This window comes from Pseudorca crassidens, chromosome 9, assembly GCF_039906515.1.
Source record: "Pseudorca crassidens isolate mPseCra1 chromosome 9, mPseCra1.hap1, whole genome shotgun sequence".
Lineage (NCBI taxonomy): Eukaryota > Metazoa > Chordata > Mammalia > Artiodactyla > Delphinidae > Pseudorca > Pseudorca crassidens.
Window position 1 is genome coordinate 107,259,166 of NC_090304.1, and position 24,040 is coordinate 107,283,205.

The 24,040-nt window shown below is 49.6% G+C and overlaps 1 protein-coding gene across 10 annotated transcripts in view; it reads left to right on the forward strand.

Annotated features, from left to right (window-relative positions):
• The window catches only part of NTM (neurotrimin), a 934,251-nt gene that overhangs the window by 732,010 nt on the left and 178,201 nt on the right, over positions 1 to 24,040 (forward strand). For all 10 annotated transcript variants that reach the window (XM_067751604.1, XM_067751610.1, XM_067751605.1 and 7 more), the window contains one exon: positions 9,014 to 9,246. In XM_067751604.1, coding sequence (XP_067607705.1) covers positions 9,014 to 9,246 — 233 coding nt within the window. The remainder of the gene's footprint in view (positions 1 to 9,013; positions 9,247 to 24,040) is intronic.

Genomic DNA, 24,040 nt, shown 5'->3' on the forward strand with positions numbered 1-24,040 from the left:
CCGCGGCCAGCCCGCTGCCGCCACCCTGGGAACGCACACATTCCCAGGCACCACAGCCTGGAGACAGGCTCCAGGGAGAGCGGCAGGTGTGGGCTCTTGGCACAGAAACCTGGCAGCAGCACAGACACGACACGAGGGCCCCGAGGGGCCGGGCTGGCTGACTGCAGCCGTGCCCCGCACAGGAGGGGACGTCCCCTTGGACCCGCCCCTCCCTACTCCAGGGTGTGGTTTTGCCTCCTAAGCCCTGAGGTCCTCCCCACACTGGGGTTTCAAGTCCTCACTCTAGGGGGCTCTTTTTGATGAAAGGAGGGGCGTTGGAGGCAGGATCCAGGTTTGACTCAGTGTGTCCAGACAGGGAGCTGGATCTGGAACTAGCCCCAGCGATGGGACCGGGAGGGACACAGATGCTTCGTCTGAGCTGCCTCTCAGGCGCAGGGCCTGCCAGGCTGGCACGTCTTCCCCAGCCCTGGGCTCGAGAGGAGCCAGGTCCTTCCCAGACCCCCTTTCCAGCATGACAGGGCATCCTAGTATGCACCGTCAACCCCAGTTTACCTGAGTGAGTCTTAGTTTCCAAAGTGTAACTATAAACAGTGTCTGGGTTGATCAGCGTCCCCCTGCTGCTATCCTGCCAGCTGGTCCACCACCTCCAGGATGAAACCCCATCTCAGGTGTGGGCTTTACGTGGTCTAGCTGTAAGGACCGGATGACAGGATCGATCGGAGACACAGACAAGAAGAAGCAGAGATTTACCTGCCGGGATCCGGGCTTCTTCTCCCCAACTCCTCCCTCCCACGGAGGGCCACCCACTGTAGAAGGGGGAGGGGCTTAGGCGCGTGCCTTTGTGGTCCTCTGTGATTTGGCGATTCTTTCAGGTGGCCATTGCAGAGCTCTTCATTTCGGTTCTCTGGTCCTTCTTGTCCTCAGGATAAAGGGGACAGTCTGTCACACGGGTGCCACAATAGTTCCTGCAGGGAGAAGAGGGCACACTCAAGCTGGGCAGTTGGAGGAGAGTTTAATCAAAGGTGCAGCCAAAGTGCAGGAAAGACCACAAGGGTTAGTCCTGACCCCGGGGCTGGAACAAGAGGGAGTGGCTAATGCCTCCAGGACTCAAGTGAAGAAAAGAGGGGATCTCGGCTCCCACCAGGGACAGAGGACCCCGGCCAGGAACTGTGACCTCTGACAGGGACGTGGACGGCCTGTGGCATCCCCTCTCCTTCCCATCAGCTGACCTCAGTGGGAGGCCGGAGGTCGGGGAGCCAGCTGATGTGGCCCACGCTGGTCAGTCTGCAGTGGACGGAGGGGGCACAGAAAGAGTAGGACACTCCTTCACTGGCCTCAACTCGCCTAACTTTTCTCTTCTACCAAAGCCTTACACTCTGCACCCACCAAATTTCTATCCTTCTGCAAATATGCTGGTGTCCTTTCACAGTTCCACTGTGCTTTTGTTGTGCCCTTCCCTCCGCCTGAAATGCTGTGCCCTGCTCTGTTGTACTTAGCAAGCTCCTTCCTACCTCCAAGGCCACCTTAACTCTCACAAGGCCCAAATTGCCTTGAAAGTAACCAAGAATCCTTGCAATAGAGAAACACATGGTATATGCCTCCTCCCCCCACCATATTACAGGTAGATGGGGGATGGACAGACTGCCGTCAACACACACCAGGATAAAGTATGTCTAGCGAACATTCATGGGGGATTAAAATTTGCAGAGGAAATATGGTTGGCATACAAAATAACATCTAATGTTGGCTCTGATAGGGAAATAGGAATTTATCTAATAAACAATAGGGAAGGGCGTTCCCAGTACAGGGGGTCCCTGAATTCTGATAGTGAACGGTGTGCTCTGGAAACAGTGAGAAACCGTCCAGTATATCCAGTTCCTGTCCCATCTGGAGCGTGTGGGGTGGGAGGTGAGATGGGGCTTTGCAGGAGATTGTGCGCTGGAGCCCAGGGTCAAAGGGCAGATGAAGTCCAAAGTGAATTTCCTCTCACCTCTCGGCCCTTCTGGGCTCTCTCCCCTGGGAAACGTTGGTCCCCACGCAGGGACTCAGGAGACGCTCATCTGTGTTTGGACTATTTGGGTATGTTAAGGGAGGGAATGGAAAGAAACCGCCCCCCCGTGCTGCCTGGCTCTGGTCACCGAGGGAGAGAAAGGTGCCACTGCTTTGGTCTGTGGTCCGTAACAGGATCCAGATGCCTTCACCGGGATCGTCAGTCGGTCCAGAGCTCTCCCTTTCTCACCACATGGATGTAACACCCTGCTATGGAATAAAGGCCTTTGGGCGCTGTAGCTTACAGATGTGAAATGACCTGTCGAACAGCCCCAAGCCTCCTCCAGCGCTGGAATCAGTATTGGGCTGTGTCACCAGTACAGATCTCAGCGGCGCACCATTTGTCTCAGGAGTCATGGCCCGCCTGACTTGGCAAGTCTGCCTTGCGATGGTGCCGCGTCATTCGACTCTTACAGGACGGGCAGAGGGGTGGGTGGGTTTATCGAGAGCCCTTCTCAGAGGTCCACACAGCCAGGCCTTCTTGATTCGTCAGGACATTAGAGTGGTGAAAGGTGACAGATTCCCACCAAGAGCAAGCATGTGTGCAGGGGTGTGTGTGCAGGGGGCGCGTTTCTAAGTGCAGGTTGGCGCTGACTCATGGCCTGGGCCTTTACTGGGCATGGGCTCCTGCCCTTTCATTTCTCAGGAGTTTGTGAAACGTGGGAGATTTTAATTTAAAAAAATGAATCAGTCAACAGATATTTATTGAGTGCTTATTTTGTGCTCAATATGACATATAAAGGCACATGAGAAACATAGGTATGGCCCTTGCCTTTCTGGGAGTTACCATCTACTGAGCAATGTAATGAACATGTAGATCGGAGAAGGCCGTGTGTGTGATAGATTGTGTGAGCCATTATTTGGTGAGTTTCTACTCCATACCAGGCAGTGCGTTTACATGCATACTTCCGTTTAATCTTCCCATTAACCCCATGCAGGAGGAAAATTTATTTCCGGTCCAGGCGAGTAAAGTGAAACTCAGTGAGGTCGGGTGACTTGTTGAAAGGCAGCAGAACAGAGCCGGCACTTGGGTTCCAGCCGCGCGACTTCAGGGCCTGGCTCTTTCCTCCTCCCTGCCCTCCACCAGCAGTGTGGACTCACGGGGCACCATGGACACAGCCGAGGTTTCCTCTGGTCCTTTCCCGTCTATCATAAGCTCTCCTGCTTCTACCGAGGCGTGATCAGCCTTGGCCTTATTTTCATGATTAAGAGAGATTCCATAGCACACACCCCATTTTCCATGTGAAGCAAAAACAGTAGTGGTTGAGAGACGTGAGGCCGGTGTGGATCGTGTGAGTTCAGTGTTTGTGTCTCTAGGTAACCCAAGCCAATTTCATACATAGTGACACGAGCTTAGATTCCAACAGGGTCAAAGTTTGCAGCCCCACCAGGTCAGCCTGCTCCTCCAGCAAAGAGCTCAGGGGACAGGTGGTTTTTGCTGAGTTTTCCGCAGGCCGGTGATGAAGCATCCTGGTTTGTCTGTTTGTTGGTTTCCCACAGAAGCAGACCTGGAAGATGCACAGGCCAACTCCGTGGAGCTGGGTGTCAGTACTTCCGAACCAACCACCTGTGATGCTTTGCTGTGAAGCTTGAGGGGAGGGGCCGGGCACAAGCCAAACCCTCAGAGAAACAAAACTTAGGGGGCAGCTGGACCGCGGGACCATTTCTGAGCGATAAGAGGAGATTGTGATCAGGAGCAACAAAGGGCAGAAACACTTACTTCTCTGTAGGCTCAAATGTTGCTGGAGATGTGTTGCTTTTCAAAGGCAGTTAAAGGGCCGTTTGAGAGAAGGGATGGTTGGAGTACTCACTGTTCTGGTCCATTAGAGTCCTCAGATCTTCAGGCAGGTGCGTTTAAGAAAGGCCAAGCCGGAATTGTTCCCTCTTTCTTCAAGCATCCTTCTCTTTATTTCAGCACCCTCTTTGTCTGTCTTTAGAAGGTGCCAAGCAGATACTTCTGCTTTATTTTTCTTCCAGTTTCCAGGTTCCTCTTTCTCTCTCTGTCTCTGTCTCTTTTTCTCCTTTCCTCTAAAATCCAAAAGTAGCTCGAGGCCCTGAATCCACACTTCCATGTTTTATCTCTGCCGCACTCATCCTGGCCTTGCTTAATCGTTTTTTTTTTGCTACTCCTCTATGTACAAGTGCAGCAACTGTAATGAAGCCACTGTTCATCAGCAGGAGATGAAGGGCACAGAGGGCTGCATTTTTAGAGCTTCGCACAATCGGCGCAGCTGCAGAACATTTCAGGTGTGTCGGTTCTCTCCACCGTGCACAGTGCTCAGGTGCGTGTTCCGGCGTGGCTGCACGGGGATGGTCCCATTCTGGTCGGCCACACCTGAGGCTTCTCATCATCAAAGAGAATGCACTGATGATCTGTGCAGGCTGGATATCCTTGACGGCCTGTGTTCAAACAGGCCTGTTCTCTGTAAGAAGCAGCTTCTCCAAGGAAGGGAGCAGGGTGCAGACAGACAGACTGAGAAGGACACTCGCTCAGCAGTGAAATGGTAAACAAGCCCGTCCCTCCCAGGCACTCTCTCTCTGTCTGGATTCTGTCAGGATGTTGCATAGGCCAGGCTGTGGGCTGTCCGTGGGGACCACACGCAGGAGGGGAGAGCCGCCAGCCCTGTGGGAGGGGAGGATCGCTTACAGATATAGGGAAGGTTGATGGCCCCTGGCTCGAGTGTGGATGCAAGTGAGGTCAGGCATTGAGGCTCTGAGAGGAGACATGTTTGGAGTTTGGGGAGTTCCAGGGCTCAATCCAGAAGCCCTGTGTGTGCAGAGGTTTCTCCTCTGTTCTCTGCATACGTGGTGGGACAGACGGAGGAGAGGATGCTCAGGGTGGGTGCCTAGTGCATCTCAAGACTGTGGGGGGGAAGGGGTGGAGAGCTTCAGCGTTGGGCCAGGGCATCTCCAATCCTTTCTGACTCTCCACTTCTCTTCCTGGCCTGCCTTAGGCTGACCTTTGACTCTTTCCTCGGTGGCAAGTGGCCATGTCTTGTTACACTTATCTGGATTAGTTAGGGAGGGTTGAGTTTGAAACCTTGCTCACTTCCAGTTAATCTTATAGTTGAGCCCCTTCCTGAGGGAGCTGAAATAGCATGAAATACATGTGTTTTAGGAGTAATTCTGTAGAAGTGAACTAAGGGCTGTCTCTGGAAAAAGGGAACCTGTTGACTGAATTTCCCACCTGGTCTCCCCGCCAACTCCCCACTAACCAAAGCATCAGCTCTGCCTGAGAGTGCAGTTATGCTCACGTCCACTTTTTTTTTTTTTTAATACTTGGAGAATTGTCTCCTGTGTATCGTTCTGTAAATGAGATGGATAGATGAGGGCAGGTACGAGGAGGTGGCAGGAGTTGGCCACCAAGTTACCTTTGTGATTCATCTCTCAGAAGCCACATTAATTCCGTGGAGACACAGCAAGACTGATACCCAGCAATGACAGTTTGGACCTCTAATCATGACCTTCGATGCGCCCCAAACCAGGGCGGAAGCTATGCCAGCTTTTCAGTGTAGTATATCACAGGGGCCGCATAACTGTGCTGAAACTGGCCGTGTCAGAGCACGAGTGCTCCTGCAAATGAACATCTTTGGCCCTGTGAGTGTGGTGCAGTGTGGTGAGACCACTTCCGTTTCATTCAATTTCCAATCATTAGACACTCACGAGGAAGCCCAGGACGGTCCTCTCGTGTTCACCGAGAGGCTGTGAAATGCCCCCATTGTGGGCATCAGAAACAATTATTCAAGCAGTTTAGAGGTTGTTGATCAGCATTTCCTGCCCCACTGCCACTCACCTGGTGTTTGGTCAAATTTCAGCTGCCGGAGGACAAAATAAATGGGACTCTGCTTCCGGCTTCCCAGGGCACATTGGTTGCAAGAAAGTTCTCTCCCGTAAAGTAGTGGAAAAGTGTTTCAAATGAGAGTCACTTCCTAGTGCCCACTTGCGCTGGGGCTCTCGTGTCACCAGAAACCAGTGAAATGTCTAAATTAATGGTTCTCAAACTGGGGTCCCCAGACCAGGTAGTGGCCCAGCAATCTGTACTTCGTCAGGACTTACAGATAGTTGAATTTAAATGTTGTAGGGACTTTTGGGAAGCCCTGGATAAGGACATTTAAGATCACTGACTTTGGGGGAAAATAAGCAAACAAACAAAAACTGGGTTTGAATCTTGGTTCTGCAGGGTGATCTTAGTTCATTTGGATAATATTTCTTAGACTCAGTTAACCTCATCTGTAAATTGGCCGTAATAAGTGAATGCAACCAAGTTTTTTTAAGATGATAAAATAGCACATACCATAGACTCACAGGATACCTAGCATATAGTAATATGAAACATCAGTTGTGAATATGAATTTCACCAATTCCTCCCCTTGGATCCAAGCAAAATTCGGAGTAGTGACTGCCCTTAAAGTCACGAATATGAATGACATCCCAGGTACATTGCTAGCAAAGCGAGCTGTGGAGTGTGTCGTTCTTAAGGGGGTTCACACCATGGTGGCTCACATCCACATTTTAGTGAGGTAGCCTGAGAGGACGAGCATCAGGTGTGCAAGGCAAGTACAGCATCAGGGAGGCCCAGCTTCCTGCATCAGCTGCTCTTCCCTACCTCTTGCTCAGTCTCATGGTATGTTCAGGATATTGTTATCACAACCGACAGCAAGTCTTGGAGTTCACTCTAGACCAGTCCAGACCACATGTGCATCCTGGTTACTGGAGAGCTTATGAAAATGCAGATTCGTTCATTATATCTGAGGTGGGGCCCGAGTCTGTGTTTCAAACAAGCTCCCCAGCGATGACGACCTGCTGGTTTTCTGGTCACACTTTCACATAGTGAAGGGCTAGCTCAGTGCTTCTCAAACCCTCACGTGCATACAGTTCCCTCTAGCTTTATGCTGCTTAAGTGATGGTCTGGGGGCCATCGGCATTGCCATCTCCTGGGAGCTTACGAAAAATGCAGACTCTCGGGCCCCACCCCAGACCTTCCAAATCGGGACACATATTTAAGTAAGATCCCGAAGAGAGTTACAAGCACAGAAATGTGGGACATCCCTTCAGGGTGTGTGTTTATTCGCACAGGACCCTGCACTTGTGAAATGCCCAGCTCTCACCATCTTGAAATTCTTAATAGTCCTTGAGCAAAGGACTCTGCCTTTGCGTTTTGCACTGAGATGCACAAGGTATGCGGCTGGTCCTGGATACCCTGCTGTATACCCCAGTGCTTTTCAAACTGTGGTGGGTGTCTGACCCAGCTGGGGTATTGTTAGAAATTCATGTTTCTGAGTTCCCAAAGATTCTGAATCAGTAGGACAAGAAAATCGGTACAAAATCACCTCCTGTGATTCTGATGCAAGTGGTCCACGCCCGCTTTCAGAAATACTCCCCTGGTCAGGTTTCCCATCATTTCTATCCTTTGTTGTCCAAAAAACACAGTAAGCAGCGCAAAGCAAGCTGGACAGCTGAGCAGAGGCGTTTCTGGTTGAGCAGTTTTCCCTACAGGGCCTCTCACCAAGCCCTTCTGCCTGTGCCTGAGAGGCCCGGCAATGATCGTGTGACATTTACACAAGTACGCGTGGCAAGGATGCACCGCGCTGGAGAGCACATCTCGAGAGGGACTGCCTGGGGAAGCTGCTGTACTCAGCAGCAGTTCTCAGGCTTTTTATGGTCACAGACAATTAGGAGAATTCAGCGGAAGCAACCGTCCCTGAAAAATGCACCTTTGCACATCCTGAGGGGCACCCAGGACCAGGACTTAGAACCTGGCTGAGGGGTCTGACTCTCCATCACTCCCTAGCTCCCTATCCTGAGGCAAGGCACCAGACCATTTCCGACCCTGGAGGCCTGATCTTTAAAGTGGAGAATGGGTGGGTGAGATCATCTATCTCACCGATTTGCTGCAAGAATCACATGACACAGGGTGGATGTGAAAGTACCTGGTACCCTGCAAAAGCATGATTACGTTGGAGGCAACACTGTACCTACCGTGGCTGAGTTGCTATTTCCAGCATTATAGCCAGGATCAGGACACTGTGTCTGTGAATTTAGCCTCAGGCCGTAAAACATACTCGCTGTGGCTAGAGAGGGAAATGAATGCAGACAGATTTGATGAGAATTTGGCCAGAGTAGCTGGGAAATTTGAAAGTGTAGGAAAAGAGAAGGGAGCTTCCACAATTTGGGGACTCCAGATGCAAAAATAAAAGAAAGAAAGTCTATTTTTACATGTACGAACCATTTTGAGATTTTGGAAAATGCCTTTAGTCTAGCAGTAATTGAACATTTCTGCCCCTGGGTATAATGAGGAGAAATAGCAATGGTGGTGGGTCCATATTTAGTTTTGACTTCAAAAGCCTTCTGTTGGAATTCGCTATTCTGAGATGGGAGAAAGAATGTTTAGTAGTTAAAAGCTGGGTTTCTGATCTAGCGCACGTTATCTGTGCCATTTGCCAGAAGCATTCAGTGTCTCTGTTCTTCAATTCTTTTTACCAATAGAACCTTCCTCACAAGGTTGTTTTGAGTATTGGGCAACTTAGTACACCCAGAACATCTTGAAGGCAATGTGAGGGATTATCATATGCACATCATGGAAATCCCAGGGCGGGGGGAGGATGGGGGTAGTCCCAGGGCCCAGCCATTCCAAGGACGGATGATGGTTCCAGGCTATAACTAGTGAATAGTTAGGGGTATTGAAATAGTCCTGTGCTCAGGGGTTTTCAGAAGCACAGAATCACTCAGGACCTGGAAGTCTGAAACAGCCCATGTTCTGAGGCTGCAGTTCTGCAAGACCTCTGAGGCTGAGTTCCAGAAAGTTCCACCCAGGCCACAGCAAACAGGAGGTGTGCGTGTACACATTGGGGGCAGGGGGCGAAGACAAGGCATGGTGACCAGGCATCTCAGCCTTGCCAAGAAGACCCTGATGGCTCCCGTTTCTCTGCGGTCCCCTGACTTACCTGTCTGGTCCTCCCTCCAGGTGCACGATTGACAACCGGGTCACCCGGGTGGCCTGGCTGAACCGCAGCACCATCCTCTACGCCGGGAACGACAAGTGGTGTCTGGACCCCCGCGTGGTCCTCCTGAGCAACACCCAGACCCAGTACAGCATCGAGATCCAGAACGTGGACGTGTACGACGAGGGCCCGTACACCTGCTCCGTGCAGACGGACAACCACCCCAAGACCTCCCGGGTGCACCTCATCGTGCAAGGTAGGCGGCCTGGGGGCAGCCGGTGCAGGGGCGGCTGAGAGAGCCTGTATCCAACACTTTCACTGTGATTCTCAACTGAGATGAGTCTGTGTGTTCCATCTGGCCAGGACAATTTCCTAATTTTCGCTTTGCCATCTGATGCTAAAATTTCAAATCATTTTCCCATTGAATAGGACTAGGGTTTGTTTTTTTGTTTGTTCTTTGCTTTTGTTCCAATAATACATTTTCTCAGAAAATTAGCTCCTGATTATTGCTTTCCTTGGCTTTTTTCTCCTCTAAGTTTTTTTAAGGTTCCATCCACTGCTAAGCTCGCTTTATTTTAAGACCAGCATTTTAGCTCTCTGGCACTGCGCATATGCCATCCCTCACACAGCCTTCAAAGAAGGCAGAGCCCACTGCAGATGCTCTAAACACCTACCTGGTACATGGCCGTCACAGCCACCTCTGTGGTTTCCAGCTTGTTGGCTTCTTCTCTCACCACCCAGCCCTGGGTTTCTGATGCCACATCTCGCCTTTAATGCCTGTGTCTGATAGCCTCTGTGTTTTCGTTGCACCCCATTCCCCTCCCCTTCCTCTGAGCCTCTCACACCCACCCCCAGCTTTTGAGGTCTGTGTTTTTGCATCTCTTGCTTCCGCTGTCTCCATGCTTCCCAGGCCCTTCTCTGCTTCCCCATAAGCAGAGCAGGTGCTGGGCGTTCAGACAACACGCAGCCGTGCAGGCGGATTCTCAGACAGGGAGCAAGTGCTCAGAATCAGACTCGGCCACTTTCTGGCTGTGGGACCCCAGGTTTCCAGCTGTGACTCAAAGTTTCTTTTTGTAAAAGGGAGTCAACGTTGCGAGGGTCAGTGGAGGGGATTATATTTTCCATGTACTGATGTGTAAACATTCAGGAGAGGGCCTGGCACACAGAGGTGCTGGTTAAGTGTTAGCTAGTTTTTAAAAAATACAGCTGCTGCTTTTTTAAACTTTTTAAAAACACATATATATGGAATCTAAAAAAAAAAAAAAAAGAAAGAAAAAGAAAAAAAATGATCAGAAGAACCTAGGGGCAAGATGGGAATAAAGACACAGACCTACTAGAGCATGGACTTGAGGATATGGGGAGGGGAAGGGTAAGCTGGGACAAAGTGAGAGAGTGGAATGGACATATATACACTACCAAATGTAGAATAGATAGCTAGTGGGAAGCAGCCGCATAGCACAGGGAGATCAGCTCGGTGCTTTGTGACCACCTAGAGGGGTGGGATAGGGAGAGGGTGGGAGGGAGACGCAAGCGGGAAGAGATATGGACATATATGTATACATATAGCTGATTCACTTTGTTATAAAGCAGAAACTAACACATCGTTGTAAAGCAATTATACTCCAATAAAGATGTTAAAAAAACAAAACGAAACAAAACAAAAAAACAGTATTTAACTGTGCACCACATCCTTGCTCCGTTACCTCAGAGGGGAAGCCCCCGAGCAATGGAGCCAGATCCTCTGCTGGTCTTTTCTCCAGCTCTCATTCCCAGCTCTCTTCATCCCCCTGAATGGCAGGTGCACAGCAGTAAGCTCCAGGTCCAGAGGCTCCTCCAGCCTCCTCTCCCCTCCTTTCCAGCAGCCCAGAGGGAAGGGGAGAGCTGTGGATGGTAGGTGAGAGCGACAAGGAGCAGGGAAGGGAGAGAAGGGAGGGGAGCTGGGAGAAGGCAGGACAGAGGGCAGCTTGGGTCAGGGTCCTGACTGTGAAGGGCGAGGTCGGTGGGCAGTGGTAGGAAGAGGACAGGCTGGAGGGAGACCCACACAGGCTCCGGCGGCTGAGGGATGAGGCCAGTGGGGTGGGTGGCCCCCCGTGCTATGACACAGCTTGGTCACACCAAGTTGTTTTTATTTTATGTTATTTTTCCCTCTTTCTTTCTAAAAGGAAATGATGATGGTTGTTTCCTCTGTTGGTTCTATATATGAAAATCTTCAAACTGCTGGATACAAACAGCATTTTTTAAAGGAAATGGAATTGCATAGACAGTATCAGAATGTATCACAAATAGCAGAGTAGGTATTGTTGCATGAGATGGCGTTGGTGGGCGAAAGTTTTATTATTGGCCAGAAAAAGACTGAGAGTCACACTGTTCTGTGAGGGAGTTTGATGGATGCCCTAGTGACCCAGTCGGTAGCACCAGGGGGTATGTTTGCAGCCGCGCCCCATGCCCCCCCACCCCATTCCCTCCCCCCAGTGCACACACTTACTGCTGAGAGTGCCTGACAACGACAGACAGACCTTAGGAACTCTACACCATCACAGACGCTGGCCTCAGGAAGCAGGACCTTTATGGAACTGGAAAATGGAAGGAGTCGTGAAAAACTCTGAAGCCTCCTTGAAAACAAGGATCATGTTTGCGTCATTGTTTTTCCTTAAGGTCCCCTCCCCTTCCTCGCTCACACCCATACACTCCTGCCCTGAGCACCCGGAAAGTGCCTTGAACAAAGTGCACTTTAATAAATGCCCCTTGAGGCAAATGGCTGGGTTATAGCCCCAAGGACTTACACAGGCTCAAAGAGGGAAGGTTGAGAGTGTGTGGCCGGGGGGTGGGGGGGGGGTGGGGGGGGTGGGGGGTGGGGGTGGGGGGGTGGGAGGGGCAGGGCGTGGAGGATGGGGTCTACATCAATCCTCACTCGTCTCCATGGGGATGGAAAGTGTCTAATCCCAGCTAGGCGTTTACACCTGTGGCTTGGCAAGGTGGCCTCTGAGCATGACTTACCACCTCAAGTATCAGAATCTCATCTTGGGCTAATTTTCAAATGCTGATGGGTGTATTGATCTGGAAACAAGCTGGGTTAAAAAAGATTCTGGTCTTGTCCACAGACTCAGCCTGAGCGAATCTGCTGTCGATATGCCTGGACCGGGCATTATTGACACTTTAATGAACAGAGGACCATGGTTTCTCGGAGCCAACCTGTGCCTCCTCTTAAAAGCAATCAGACAAACTAAATAGAGCCAGGCTCCCCTGTTTCTGTATTGGAAAGAGGATACATCACCATCCAGGACTTAAAAAAAAAAAAAAAAGAAAGAAATGTATTTATCTTGGAATCATTTATTGTACTGAACGTAAACCCTAATTCCCAGCAGAATCGGACTGCTGGATTCTGTAGACATCCCTGTTCAGCCCTTTGCAGCACGGTGTTGGAATGGAAGACGTCTTAACTTTTCAAAACGGTATTACCGTCATTAAACACATACTCACAGACAGACACACACATGATAGCAGCAGCAGAAAATAACGAAACTCATATTTCCACCCATGAGTGTGTGTATTTGTGTCCATGTCGTCAGCTTCATACATAAATAAACGCACACAGAAGGAAAGTAATATTATTTTCACAGAATTAAGTGAGCTTACTGAAGTCTGAGATTATATTTTCCCCCTTTCTAGCAAATACCCCTACTGCCCCGCTTGTTCTTTGTACTGGGTCTTCTCTCTGCTTGCGGTGCTGTGTGTTTAACTCCTGCTGAGACCTGGTGCCACCCGTGCACCTGCCTAAGTACCAGCCCCTCAGCCTCCGTGCCTGCCCCACCCTCGCCTTCATTCATTCACACATAAATCGCCACTGAGAAACAACTCTGCTTCCCAGCACCCTGGCCAAGCATTCAGCACGTGAAGATGAACGAAATGCTGCCCCTGAAGTATTAGTTGCCATTCGTGGGGGGAAGATGGACTTGTATGCCATGTGCCCAAGTCCTCCCCAGGAATTTAGGTTCTGCGAGTGTAGCTGTTGTCTAAATCCTTCCGGAGCACCGAGTGCCTCCAAACCCTTGGGTCCTCTCACCCCCGTGGTGTTTGATCAGACATTTTAATAGAGTTCAGGATGACCTATACAGAGACCAGGCTGGTCCGCTTACACGGCAGCCACATTTCCTGTGGGCTCCTGGGCACTGGCCCGTCCTCTGGCTCAAGCCTGGGCCTCAGGGCCGGGCCTTCCTTGGCCTGGGTGCTCTGGACCTTAGCTCTTAGTGCATCTTCAGCCCTTGCAACCCTCAAGGCGAGCCTTTCACTGGTGGCAAGTTCTAGATTTGTGCTTCGCTCCCTAGGATATTTTAAACATCTGTTGATAGCACATCGTGTCCTCATAGTAAAGGAAAAGGGAAATAGGGGATGCTTGGTTCCTTTTTTGTTCGTGGGTCCATCTCTTCTCTTCTCACTACCTGTTGCTGTTGCGTTGTTTTTTCCCTGTATCTTTTTTTTAGGAAGATCGCTCTGGGGCTACCTAAATTCTCCCAAATCTTTCCTGTGCTGTTGGGGGCGGGTGGTCTCCAAAGGTCTCGGCAGGACTGGTGAAGTAGCTGGAGTGGGGACAGTGGTCAGGCAGGCCTGGGCTCCAGAGAGAAGCCCCGAGGTGGAAGGCACAGGGGTGGAGAAGCGGCTCTGAAGTCGAGCCATGGAGAGGAGGGGAGAGTGTGAAACCCCAGAGGACTCAGGCTGCATGGCCAGGGCTGTAAGACCAGCCTGCAGGACAAGGCTGACGGCGCTTCTGATTCACACCGTCCAGGGGCAGCGTCCGGGCAGGAGCGGGCCCAGGGCTGCAGACAGAGCCCGGGCAGTCACGTGGGGCGAGTGCCAGAGGCAGGTCAGGAGCAAGGGGCGGCCTCAGGAGGAGAGCGGTCCTGGAGCCAGTGTGGGAGGGAAGCGAGGGACAGGACATCTGAGCTAAGCAGCTACTCTGCACAGTGGCTATTTAAAATTAAATGTAAACTAGCTAAAACCAAATACAATTTGCAATTTACTCCTTCAGTCACACCAGCCACATTTCAGGTGCTACAGCAGCCGCTGGGGACTGGTGGCTCCTGTGTCGGGCCGTGCGGGTAGAATATCCCCAGAGGCCTTGAACTGCCGGCTGGGCGGCAGATGCTGAAACAAGAATGGGCATCATTGACTTCGAAGGCCGGCTGTGGGGTGTAAAGGGGGATGGGACTTTGGAGAGAAGATGGAAATTAGAAAAGATGGTGGTGCTTTAAAAACAAGAGAGAAGTGAGACTTCCCTGGTGGTTCAGCGTTAAGCCTTCGCCTTCCAATGCAGGGGGTGCGGGTTCCACTCCTGGTCTCGGGAGCTAAGATCCCACACGCCTCGGGGCCAAAAAACCGAAACATAAAACAGAAGCAATATTGTAACATTCAATAAAGACTTTAAAAATGGTTCACATCAAAAAATCTTTAAAAAGAGAAAAACAGGAGAGACTTGTTGAAAAAGGTGGAGGCCTGGAGTTCCTCTGATAGCTACACAGAGTAGGACATCCGGAGTCCGAAGCTGTGTCCCAAGGAGCAGAGGCAGAACCTGGGGACTGGATAAGTGGGCAGATGCAGGAGGTACATCCCCCAGGACATCGAGACTCTGGCCTTGCAGCCGGGGGAGGGTGACGCTTATTGCATCTAAAGTGCCCTGTGGTGAAGCCGCAGGCAGCGGCAGGGGGCGGGGAAGTGGGGAGGTGTTCAGATGCTTGGACTTCGTGATTTTCTGATGCCTTGAATTCTCCGTTCAAAATGTGTTTGTGAAAAGTAAGAAATACCACCCGGGGGTTCGCATGCCCACTTAGGCAGCCGGAACGTGATCTTTTAGACCAGCGTGAGGGCGACCCACGTCCGATTTATGAAAATATGGGTCTAGCGCTTTCCACCTCTGTGACCTCAGGGTGCCCTGCTTTACGAGTGTAATTAATAAGAGGCTGCTTCTCCAGTTCAGCTGCGTATGTATTTTAATCCTTTCCCCTTCTTGATCCTGCTGCCAAACCAGGCTTCTCTGCATATGGAAAAGCTCTACCCCGTCTCCATTGTTTCTTGGAAGAGGCCCCATCCTGGAAAGCTGAGTGAATAAAAATGCTTTGTGGGACTGAATTGTTTGCCAGATTCAGGACAGTACGGAAGACATCCCCAAAGCCCTAACTGTATTTGTAAAAGCCCTTATGTGGCAGTGCAGGAAGACTGCCCTGGTGGTCTTCAGGGACGTCAGGGAATGCTCTCCTTATCAGCATGCAGAGCCCGACCTGGCAGGTCTGCTGCTCTACCTGCTGGGCTTCAGTCTCACTTAGGGACCTACCTGCGTGACAGAGGAAGGTAGGATGCAGTGCTTATAAAGATGGGGGTGTTGGTGTAAAAATAACACTAATACAAGCTTTGGGCCCTGTACCAGTTTTCTAGACTCTATTTAGGTCTCTCTTTTGTCGTTGGAGCATCTAATTACCCCCTCCCTTTTGTTTGGTCGAAATGAATTTTCCTATTTCTTCCTGGGCAGAATTAATCTGAAAATCCCTGCTATGGTTTGATAGTTAATTACCTGCCTTTTGGAGTCAAACAGCTCTGAAGCTCACGTGAAGGGGGTCCCCCGCTAATGTCTATGGAATAAGACAGGGATGAGAGGAGGAAGCCAGGATGTGGCCGTCCATTTCCCTGGGCTGGTGGGATCCTGGAGAGAAAGGGACCAGGCCAGGGAATAGCCAGCACCAGCAGGTGACTTGCCAACAACAGAGCTTTGGTGGTACCAGCCCTGCATTTACCTGGTATCGTCTCCCTGCTCAGAACCCTCCCCTCATACCCGCCTGATATGTAGAATCGTGTTGCTTTCTAATCCTGAATAATTAATTGACCTTGTCAAGCCAAACTCATTATTATGATTAAGAGAACAGGAACAATAACTTTTAATTTCTAGATACCTACGCCCCATAGACCCTCCCCACCCAGAACCTGAACAAAAGGGAATTTGAAAAACAACAGATCAAAGGGAATAATGTGCTCTAATCCTTACACTGAAAGCAAAGACTTCTGTCTCTCAGACAGCCACATCCCCCGCTGAAAGCAGCCTGCCGCCTGGCCCTGCGAGGCTCCCGTGGTGGAGCTGGAGAGACCTTTGCACCATCTAATTTCCATTCGGGCTACATCTCGCTGAGTCCATAGTAGAGGAAGCACCACCGTCCAGCCCTAAGTCCACAGAAGTCGCCTTCTGAGCACATCTGCATTCTTCAGCTGCCAGTGGCCTTGTGTGACAGTAGGTCACATCTGCCATCCCAAACTGCTCTCCAAACCATCTAACCTCTTCCTTCCCCCGTTCAAGATGTAGCTCGAAATGCACGTTGGGCCTGGTCGTAAGACTGTACCTCTGAATTCGGCAGAACTTTCAAAAAGTCAGGCAATGAAATTCCACCACAAAATTAAAGTGCTCCTCAAAGCACCCTGGAGAATGACAAGGAAGTGGGGCATTTTACCTGAAATTGATTTACAGAATTTCGACAGCATGCAAATGAGGCAACTCAGTTTTACCTGCTGAGTGTTTAAATTTTTTGATGCAGTTATGGGCCGTGGAGAGGCAAAAATTCTTCGTGAGTTTACTCAATTTCAGTAAACCCCCGGAACGTCATCCATCTGTTACTAAGTAGGGCAGAGTCTATGATACTAAAGAAATCTGAGAAAATAGCTATAGTAGAATCTATACAGGCTTAATAATGGCATTTTCTGTGCCCTCTGGTGTCGCTGGGGAGGATCTTTCTGTTTCCTAGGCAGTTGGGAAAACTCGGCACCTGCCTGCTGGTGCTTCCTGGTCAGTACAGTAGGTAATAACAGGTCCCCTGTCCTGTCCTCCACACCACTCAGAGCTCTAGGGAAGCAGGAAGCCCGGGTGACCCTGTTGCTTCACAGCAAGCCTTATGGGAGTCAGGCAGCATCCCTCCAGGTAAGCAGTTAGGGCTCCCAAGGGGGGAGGTCTTTAAGCAACCACAGAATTCTTGTCCCTTAGGTGGTTTTCTCCAGGGAGTCTGTGCTGCCTCAGATTCCAATACCAGAGGGCTGAGGAAAGCAGCTCTGACTCCTCCTGGGTCATATGTAGCCCTGTAGCCTCCAAATAAGATGTGTTGTCATTTTCTACTGGGGGAAGGGCAAACATGAGATTCTGAGTAAGCGGCCCTTCCTAATGCATTCCTTTAGATTTCTATTCCCGTATCACAGGCTCCCTGTGGCTTACTCAAATGGAACTTGAAGCAGATATTTTTAACGAAGGATTGTCTGAGGTGTCTTTATGGTTTTGTGATCCATTGGATCTGGCTCATGACTATATTCCTAAAGATTCTGGGTGTCATCCCTATAAGGGTGTGTATAAAGTGACATCAAGGACAGCATCATTGATTTGAAGGCCATGACTTTTGCAATCGACTCAAAAACATCTAAACCCTCCCTCTTCTTCTTGCCAAATTGAAACGTCTAGCTTCTTACGGCGTGGGGAGACGTTGGTGACCAAGCCCCTTAGTCCATCTGTTGTCACATGAGGATCGTCAGCTGTCATCTTTCAATTCCATTTAACAGTATTTGGAAGCCAGGCCCTGGGGACCCACACGCGTTCAGAGTCCCCGCCCTGTCTAGCAGAGGAGACTGCTGTATTATTTGTTAATAACCCTCTTAGAGGATAACGGGTTAGGAATTAGGATGTTTATGCGTAGAAATGCCATGAATACACCGAAAGGGAAGAACTGATTTCATCTGCAAGATCAGGCAAAACTACAAGCTTGTGTTTCTCCAGGGTCTTCAGAGGTGAGCAGGATTTTCCAGGGGATCTGGAGAGAAGCGTCCTAGCACTGGCATGCACAAAGCTGGAAAGCCTGGAAACGTCTGACATGGAGGAGGAAGAGTGAGGATGATACGAGGTCCTAGGGCAGGGCACTAATGATGATATTCCCTCGGTGTAGTTAAGGTGCCTTTCTTGGTACACTAGCAAACGGAGCCGTTGGCACTGGGGTGCTTAGCTCTGTCATAGTGATGATCGTGCCAGAGAGGTTGAGGATGCTGCCAAAGGTAAATGAGAACCGCAGGAAGGAGTCTGCAGCCCCTCAGGTCCGCCAGACCCGCCCACCGCTGGCAGCCACCTCTCACTGGTACCCAGGAGCCGTTGGGTAGAGACCTGGTGTTTCGGATGTCTCCAGGCCAACTTAGGGTAGACGGTGTCACCCCTTGGAGTATATCTTAAGATTTCTATTCCTGTTGAGCGTTGTCTGTGATAATTTAGTGTCTGATGTTGGTAAGAAATCTAATTGGCTTTTGCTGGAGTTCGGCTCAGTGGAGAACGCCTCCTGGAGATGTTGGAACAAGATGTTTTTTCTCTTGAGAGATCTTCATTTCATGTTGTTTGAGAAAAAAAAGTATTGATTTAAAATTAGGGCAGTTTAATTTGGTGGCGTGTTCTCTTTACGTCTCAATTATACATTCACGTCTTTGTGGTGAAGTCAGCTGGTGGGGGGATTAAGAATTCAAAATAGAGGATGTTCACTTGGCAAACAGTGCTTTCTACTGTGGTTAATTGAACCCAGTGTTGGCTCCTTTGGGGATAGAACAGCTTAGCAGAAAGCAGTAAATTTCAGGATTTAGGAGTCCCGGATTCCGGTCTGAATCTTGACACAAGTACCTGGAAAAATGACCTACTTCTTTAATCTATTTCAGATTAGACACACGTTAGAGAAATGTTTTGATGTGTCACCCAATCTGATTTGGAGGAAGGTACCAAACAGAAGGAAGCCGAACATCGCTAGAAAGTAACGTCCTTCATTTGTGTAATTGTTTATCAGCATAAAGGTTTCCAGCCTCTTCCTTCCCTTTTCCAGGCTCTTCCTTCCCTTTGTCTTACGTGGGCTACTTTAAACAGTCCCGGTCCTCTGTACCAAGAATGCGTACGTCTCCTGTTGCGGATTTGGGTCTCCATTCCCAGGAGGCTGTCTGGGTTGCATCCCCCTTTCCCATCCTGCTCCCCTCCTTTGCATTCTGTGTGCCTGGTTTTCTGACCTCTGACCTGCTGACGTTCCCCTGCTCTCTTGCCATCAACCCCTTTGCTCTTATAATTCCGCGGGTCTGGTTTATGGAGGTCTTAGACTGCTATCGTGCCTGCACTTCAGAAGGGGGACTTGTGCTCACGCTGCCTCTCACTCTAAGCACCCAAGCTAGCCACGACCTTTCTCGCAACCTTGAGCTGAGGGATCAGAAAATTTGATTTTCCTTTTCCCCTTTGACTCACACGTAGAGTAGTGCGTGTTGAGTACTGAAATATGAGTTGGAATAGATACAAAGATGACTGAGACCGATCTCTGTGATCAGGATATAAAATGGGGCTGAGGCAGCAATTGGGGTTTAAAGGGGGAACTGCTGGGACAGAGCTGTTCACGAGCATCCTGGGACTAAGAGAGATGCTCCTGCAAGCTGGGGAGCTGGCTTGGGTGTCCGGGAAGGCCAAACAGATACAAGTCTTCTGAAAATGATGGTCTGACAGTTGAGCTCTCAGCTGTTAAAATGAAAATAAAACAGCTAGTCTGCCCACACCCACTCTGCTCTCCATCACCCACACTTTCTCCACGCGCAGCCAAAGTGCTCTTTTCAAGCCTGGATTCGATGGGAACTCAAGGGCTTGACCGAGGGCTGCACCTCCCGGGACGCCTCCTCTCCAGTCCCTGTTCACCCCCACGCTTCTGCCTCACTGCTCTCATTGTATTTTACTTTACTTGTTCTTTCTGGTCGTGGAAATGACCAGAAATGGCCTCTCCATTCTCTGCCTTCTGCCTTGCAGCCTTTCCTCTTTCCACTCAGTTAACCCCATTTATCCTGCAAACAGTAACTTGAATGCCACGTCCTAAGGGAGCTTCCTCAGACCTCCTGTCTTACGGTAACCTCCACCCCGGCCTCCCCCAGGACTTAGAATCATGCAGCTCTCTGTATCTCTCACCACAGTTGTAATTCGGCATTTGTTTTGTGATTAGCTGATTGTGTCTGTTTTCCAAGGAGCCTGTCTGCTTTTGCATTTTATCCCCAGGGCCTAGAACTTAATAGGGGCTCCCAGCCTACTTGTTGGGTCATGAATGGACCCATAAAGCTTCTTTTTTCAATCATTAAGCTAATGGACTTACTGTGTGTTGAGACTGGCTGTGCTAGGCTAAATAATGAGCACCCAAAATATCAGGTCCTAATTTTCGGAACTGTGAGTGTTACCTTACATGATGACATCTTTGCAGATGTGATTAAGTTAAGATCTGACATGGAGAGATTAACCTGGATTAACCAGGTGGGCACTAAATGTGATCACATGTATCCTCGTAAGAGGGAGGCTGGAGATTTGATACAGACACACAGAGGAGAAAGCCACGTGAAGATGGAGCAGAGAGAGACTCAGAGTTGCTCTCCTTGGCAACTGGAGTGATGTGGCCATGAGCCAGGGAGCAGCCGCCAGACGCTGGAAGAGGCAAGGAACAGATTCTCCCCTAGAGCCTCCAGAGGCGGTGCAGCCCTGCAGGTACCTTGATTTCAACACAGTGAAACTGATTTTGGACTTCCTGGTCTCCAGAACTGTGAGAGAACACATTTCTGTTGTTTTAAGCTGCCGAGTTTATGGTACCTTGTTACAGCAGCCGCAGGAAACTAATACACTGGCCTTCAACCCTGTGAATCCCTGGTGGCTGAAAGTCAGAAAAGGTTGGGATTCCAAATCTGTCAGAAGTTCAGGTTTGGCCAATGTGAGAGCTGAAGAAAGAGTCATCTTGCAGGCAGGCTGTTTATTTCTTCTTTAAAGACTCTCTTTGGACAGCCACCCTTGTCATGTAGATGTTTGGACAACATCAGCTCCTTATCCTTGGGGTACCTACAGGAGGTGACGGAATAATCCAAATGCCGAAACAGAGACTCTACTTTTTTTTTTTTTTTAATTTTATTTATTTATTTATGGCTGTGTTGGGTCTTCGTTTCTGTGCGAAGGCTTTCTCTAGTTGTGGCAAGCGGGGGCCACTCTTCATCGCGGTGCGCGGGCCTGTCGCTATTGCAGCCTCTCTTGTTCTCTGCGGAGCACAGGCTCCAGACGCTCAGGCTCAGTAGTTGTGGCTCACGGGCCCAGCTGCTCCGCGGCATGTGGGATCTTCCCAGACCAGGGCTCGAACCCGTGTCCCCTGCATCGGCAGGCGGACTCTCAACCACTGCGCCACCAGGGAAGCCCGACTCTACTTTCTGATGTTGAAAATAACTCCCACCAGGTTCCGGGGGTTGGAGGAGCCACATGTGACTCCAGTGGAAGGAGGCTGGTGACGTGGCCCAGCACTGGGCCTGAGATGTGGTCTGGGGACCTGGGATTAGAATGGAAGGTAAAGTTGCTAAGTGTTCTTTTGTTAGCTGGGGGGGCCTACTCCTTGGACTTGATCACTACTATTTGTCTCACCGGTGCCTCAAACTCCAAAGGTACAAAATCAAGCCCTTGAATTCTAGCTGTCTTTGTGATGGCCCCCGACCGTGACCCCAAACGTCTCCCTTCTGTGGGCTTCCCATCGGTCAATGGCAACTCATTCTTCTAGGAGCTCCTGTTGCAAACCTCAGCATCGATCCGGACTCTTTTCCTTCTCCCCTACTCCTCTTCCGGCTTGAGCACTTCCTATTAGAGTTGCTGAAATTTGAAGTTTATCCAGAATCCCACCACTTCTCCCCACATGCAGTTCTACTGCCCTGTCCCAAGCCCCCATCCCTTCTCTGTTTTCCACTCACTCCCCACGCTCTGCTCTTCACACTCAGCAGGACTGGTCCTTTACAGGTTTCCTCATCCCTCTGAGCGGGCCTCCCAGTCCTTCGCCAGCTCCCTCAGAGTAGAACCCGAAGTCCTTACTGTGGCCTGACAGGTCCTATACCGCCTGGCGTCTCTCCTCCCTCTTCTTACCCCACCTCTTCCTCTGCTTGTTCTCGGAATATGACAAAGGGGCTCCCACCTCACGGTTGTGCCCCCTCCCCTGCTGGAGCCCGTGCCGGGTGTCCCTGGGAGCAGCCCCCCATTCTGCAGGTCTCTGCCCCAAGGTCACCTTAGGGAGAGGCCTCTCTGACCACCTGTATAAGGCAGAGATCCCACCCACCTGCTCACTCTCTAGCACCTTTCTCCTTCGCTTTTCTCCGTAGCAGAGCTCACCTGTTGGCATAACATATATTCACATGTTTGGAGTCGTGGTCTGTTTCCCTCCACGAGGACACATGCTCCAGTGGGGGAAGGCAGGGACGTGGCTGCTTTGTTCACTGTTACATCCAAGTGCCTAGAACAGGGTCTGGCATGTGGTAGGCACTCAATCAATGTCTATTGAATAAATAAATGAATGAAAACTAGGGTCTGACAGTAAATGAAAATCTTCCCTCCTCTGCCTCCAATTCCAGGGTTTATTCTGTTCCCTTGCTTGCGTGTGAGAGCGTGAACTTTTCTGTTATTTCTATCAAAATGCTGTAGTCACCCTATTCTCAGACCAGGTGACATTAAGCTGACTTTACAGGGTGGATTTTCTTTTTTTTTTTAACGTCTTTATTGGAGTATAATTGCTTTACAATGGTGTGTTAGTTTCTGCTTCACAACAAAATGAATCAATTTTATATATATATACATGTGTTCCCATATCTCTTCCCGCTTGCGTCTCCCTCCCTCCCACCCTCCCTATCCCACCCCTCCAGGCGGTCACAAAGCACCGAGCGGATATCCCTGTGCTATGCGGCTGCTTCCCACTAGCTATCTACCTTACGTTTGGTAGTGTATATATGTCCATGCCACTCTCTCGCTTTGTCACAGCTCACCCTTCCCCCTCCCCATATCCTCAAGTCCGTTCTCCAGTAGGCCTGTGTCTTTATTCGTGTCTTACTCCTAGGTTCTTCATGACATTTTTTTTCTTAAATTCCATATACATGTGTTAGCATACGGTATTTGTCTCTCTCTTTCTGACTTACTTCACTCTGTATGACAGACTCTAGGTCTATCCACCTCATTACAAATAGCTCAATTAGGTTTCTTTTTATGGCTGAGTAATATTCCATTGTATATATGTCCCACATATTCTTTATCCATTCATCCGATGATGGGCACTTCAGTTGTTTCCATCTCCGGGCTATTGTAAATAGAGCTGCAATGAAGATTTTGGTACATGACTCTTTTTGAATTATGGTTTTCTCAGGGTATATGCCCAGTAGTGGGATTGCTGGGTCATATGGTAGTTCTATTTGCAGTTTTTGAAGGAACCTTCATACTGTTCTCCACAGTGGCTGTATCAATTTACATTCCCACCAACAGTGCAAGAGTGTTCCCTTTTCTCCACACCCTCTCCAGCATTTGTTTCTAGATTTTTTGATGATGGCCATTCTGACAGCTGTGAGATGATATCTCATTGTAGTTTTGATTTGCATTTCTCTAATGAATAGTGATGTTGAGCATCCTTTCATGTGTTTGTTGGCAGTCTGTATATCTTCTTTGGAGAAATGTCTGTTTAGGTCTTCTGCCCATTTTTGGATTGGGTTGTTTGTTTTTTTGTTATTAAGCTGCATGAGGTGCTTATAAATTTTGGAGAGTAATCCTTTGTCGGTTGCTTCATTTGCAAATACTTTCTGCCATTCTGAGGGTTGTCTTTTGGTCTTGTTTATAGTTTCCTTTGCTGTGCAAAAGCTTTGAAGTTTCATTAGGTCCCATTTGTTTATTTTTGGTTTTATTTCCATTTCTCTAGGAGGTGGGTCAAAAAGGACCTTGCTGTGATTTATGTCATAGAGTGTCCTGCCTATGTTTTCCTCTAAGAGTTGGATAGTTTCTGGCCTTACATTTAGGTCTTTAATACATTTTGAGTTTATGTTTGTGTATGGTGTTAGGGAGTGATCTAATATCATACTTTTACATGTACCTGTCCAGTTTTCCCAGCACCACTTATTGAAGAGTCTGTCCTTTCTCCACTGTACATTCCTGCCTCCTTTATCAAAGATAAGGTGACCATATGTGCGTGGGTTTATCTCTGGGCTTTCTATCCTGTTCCATT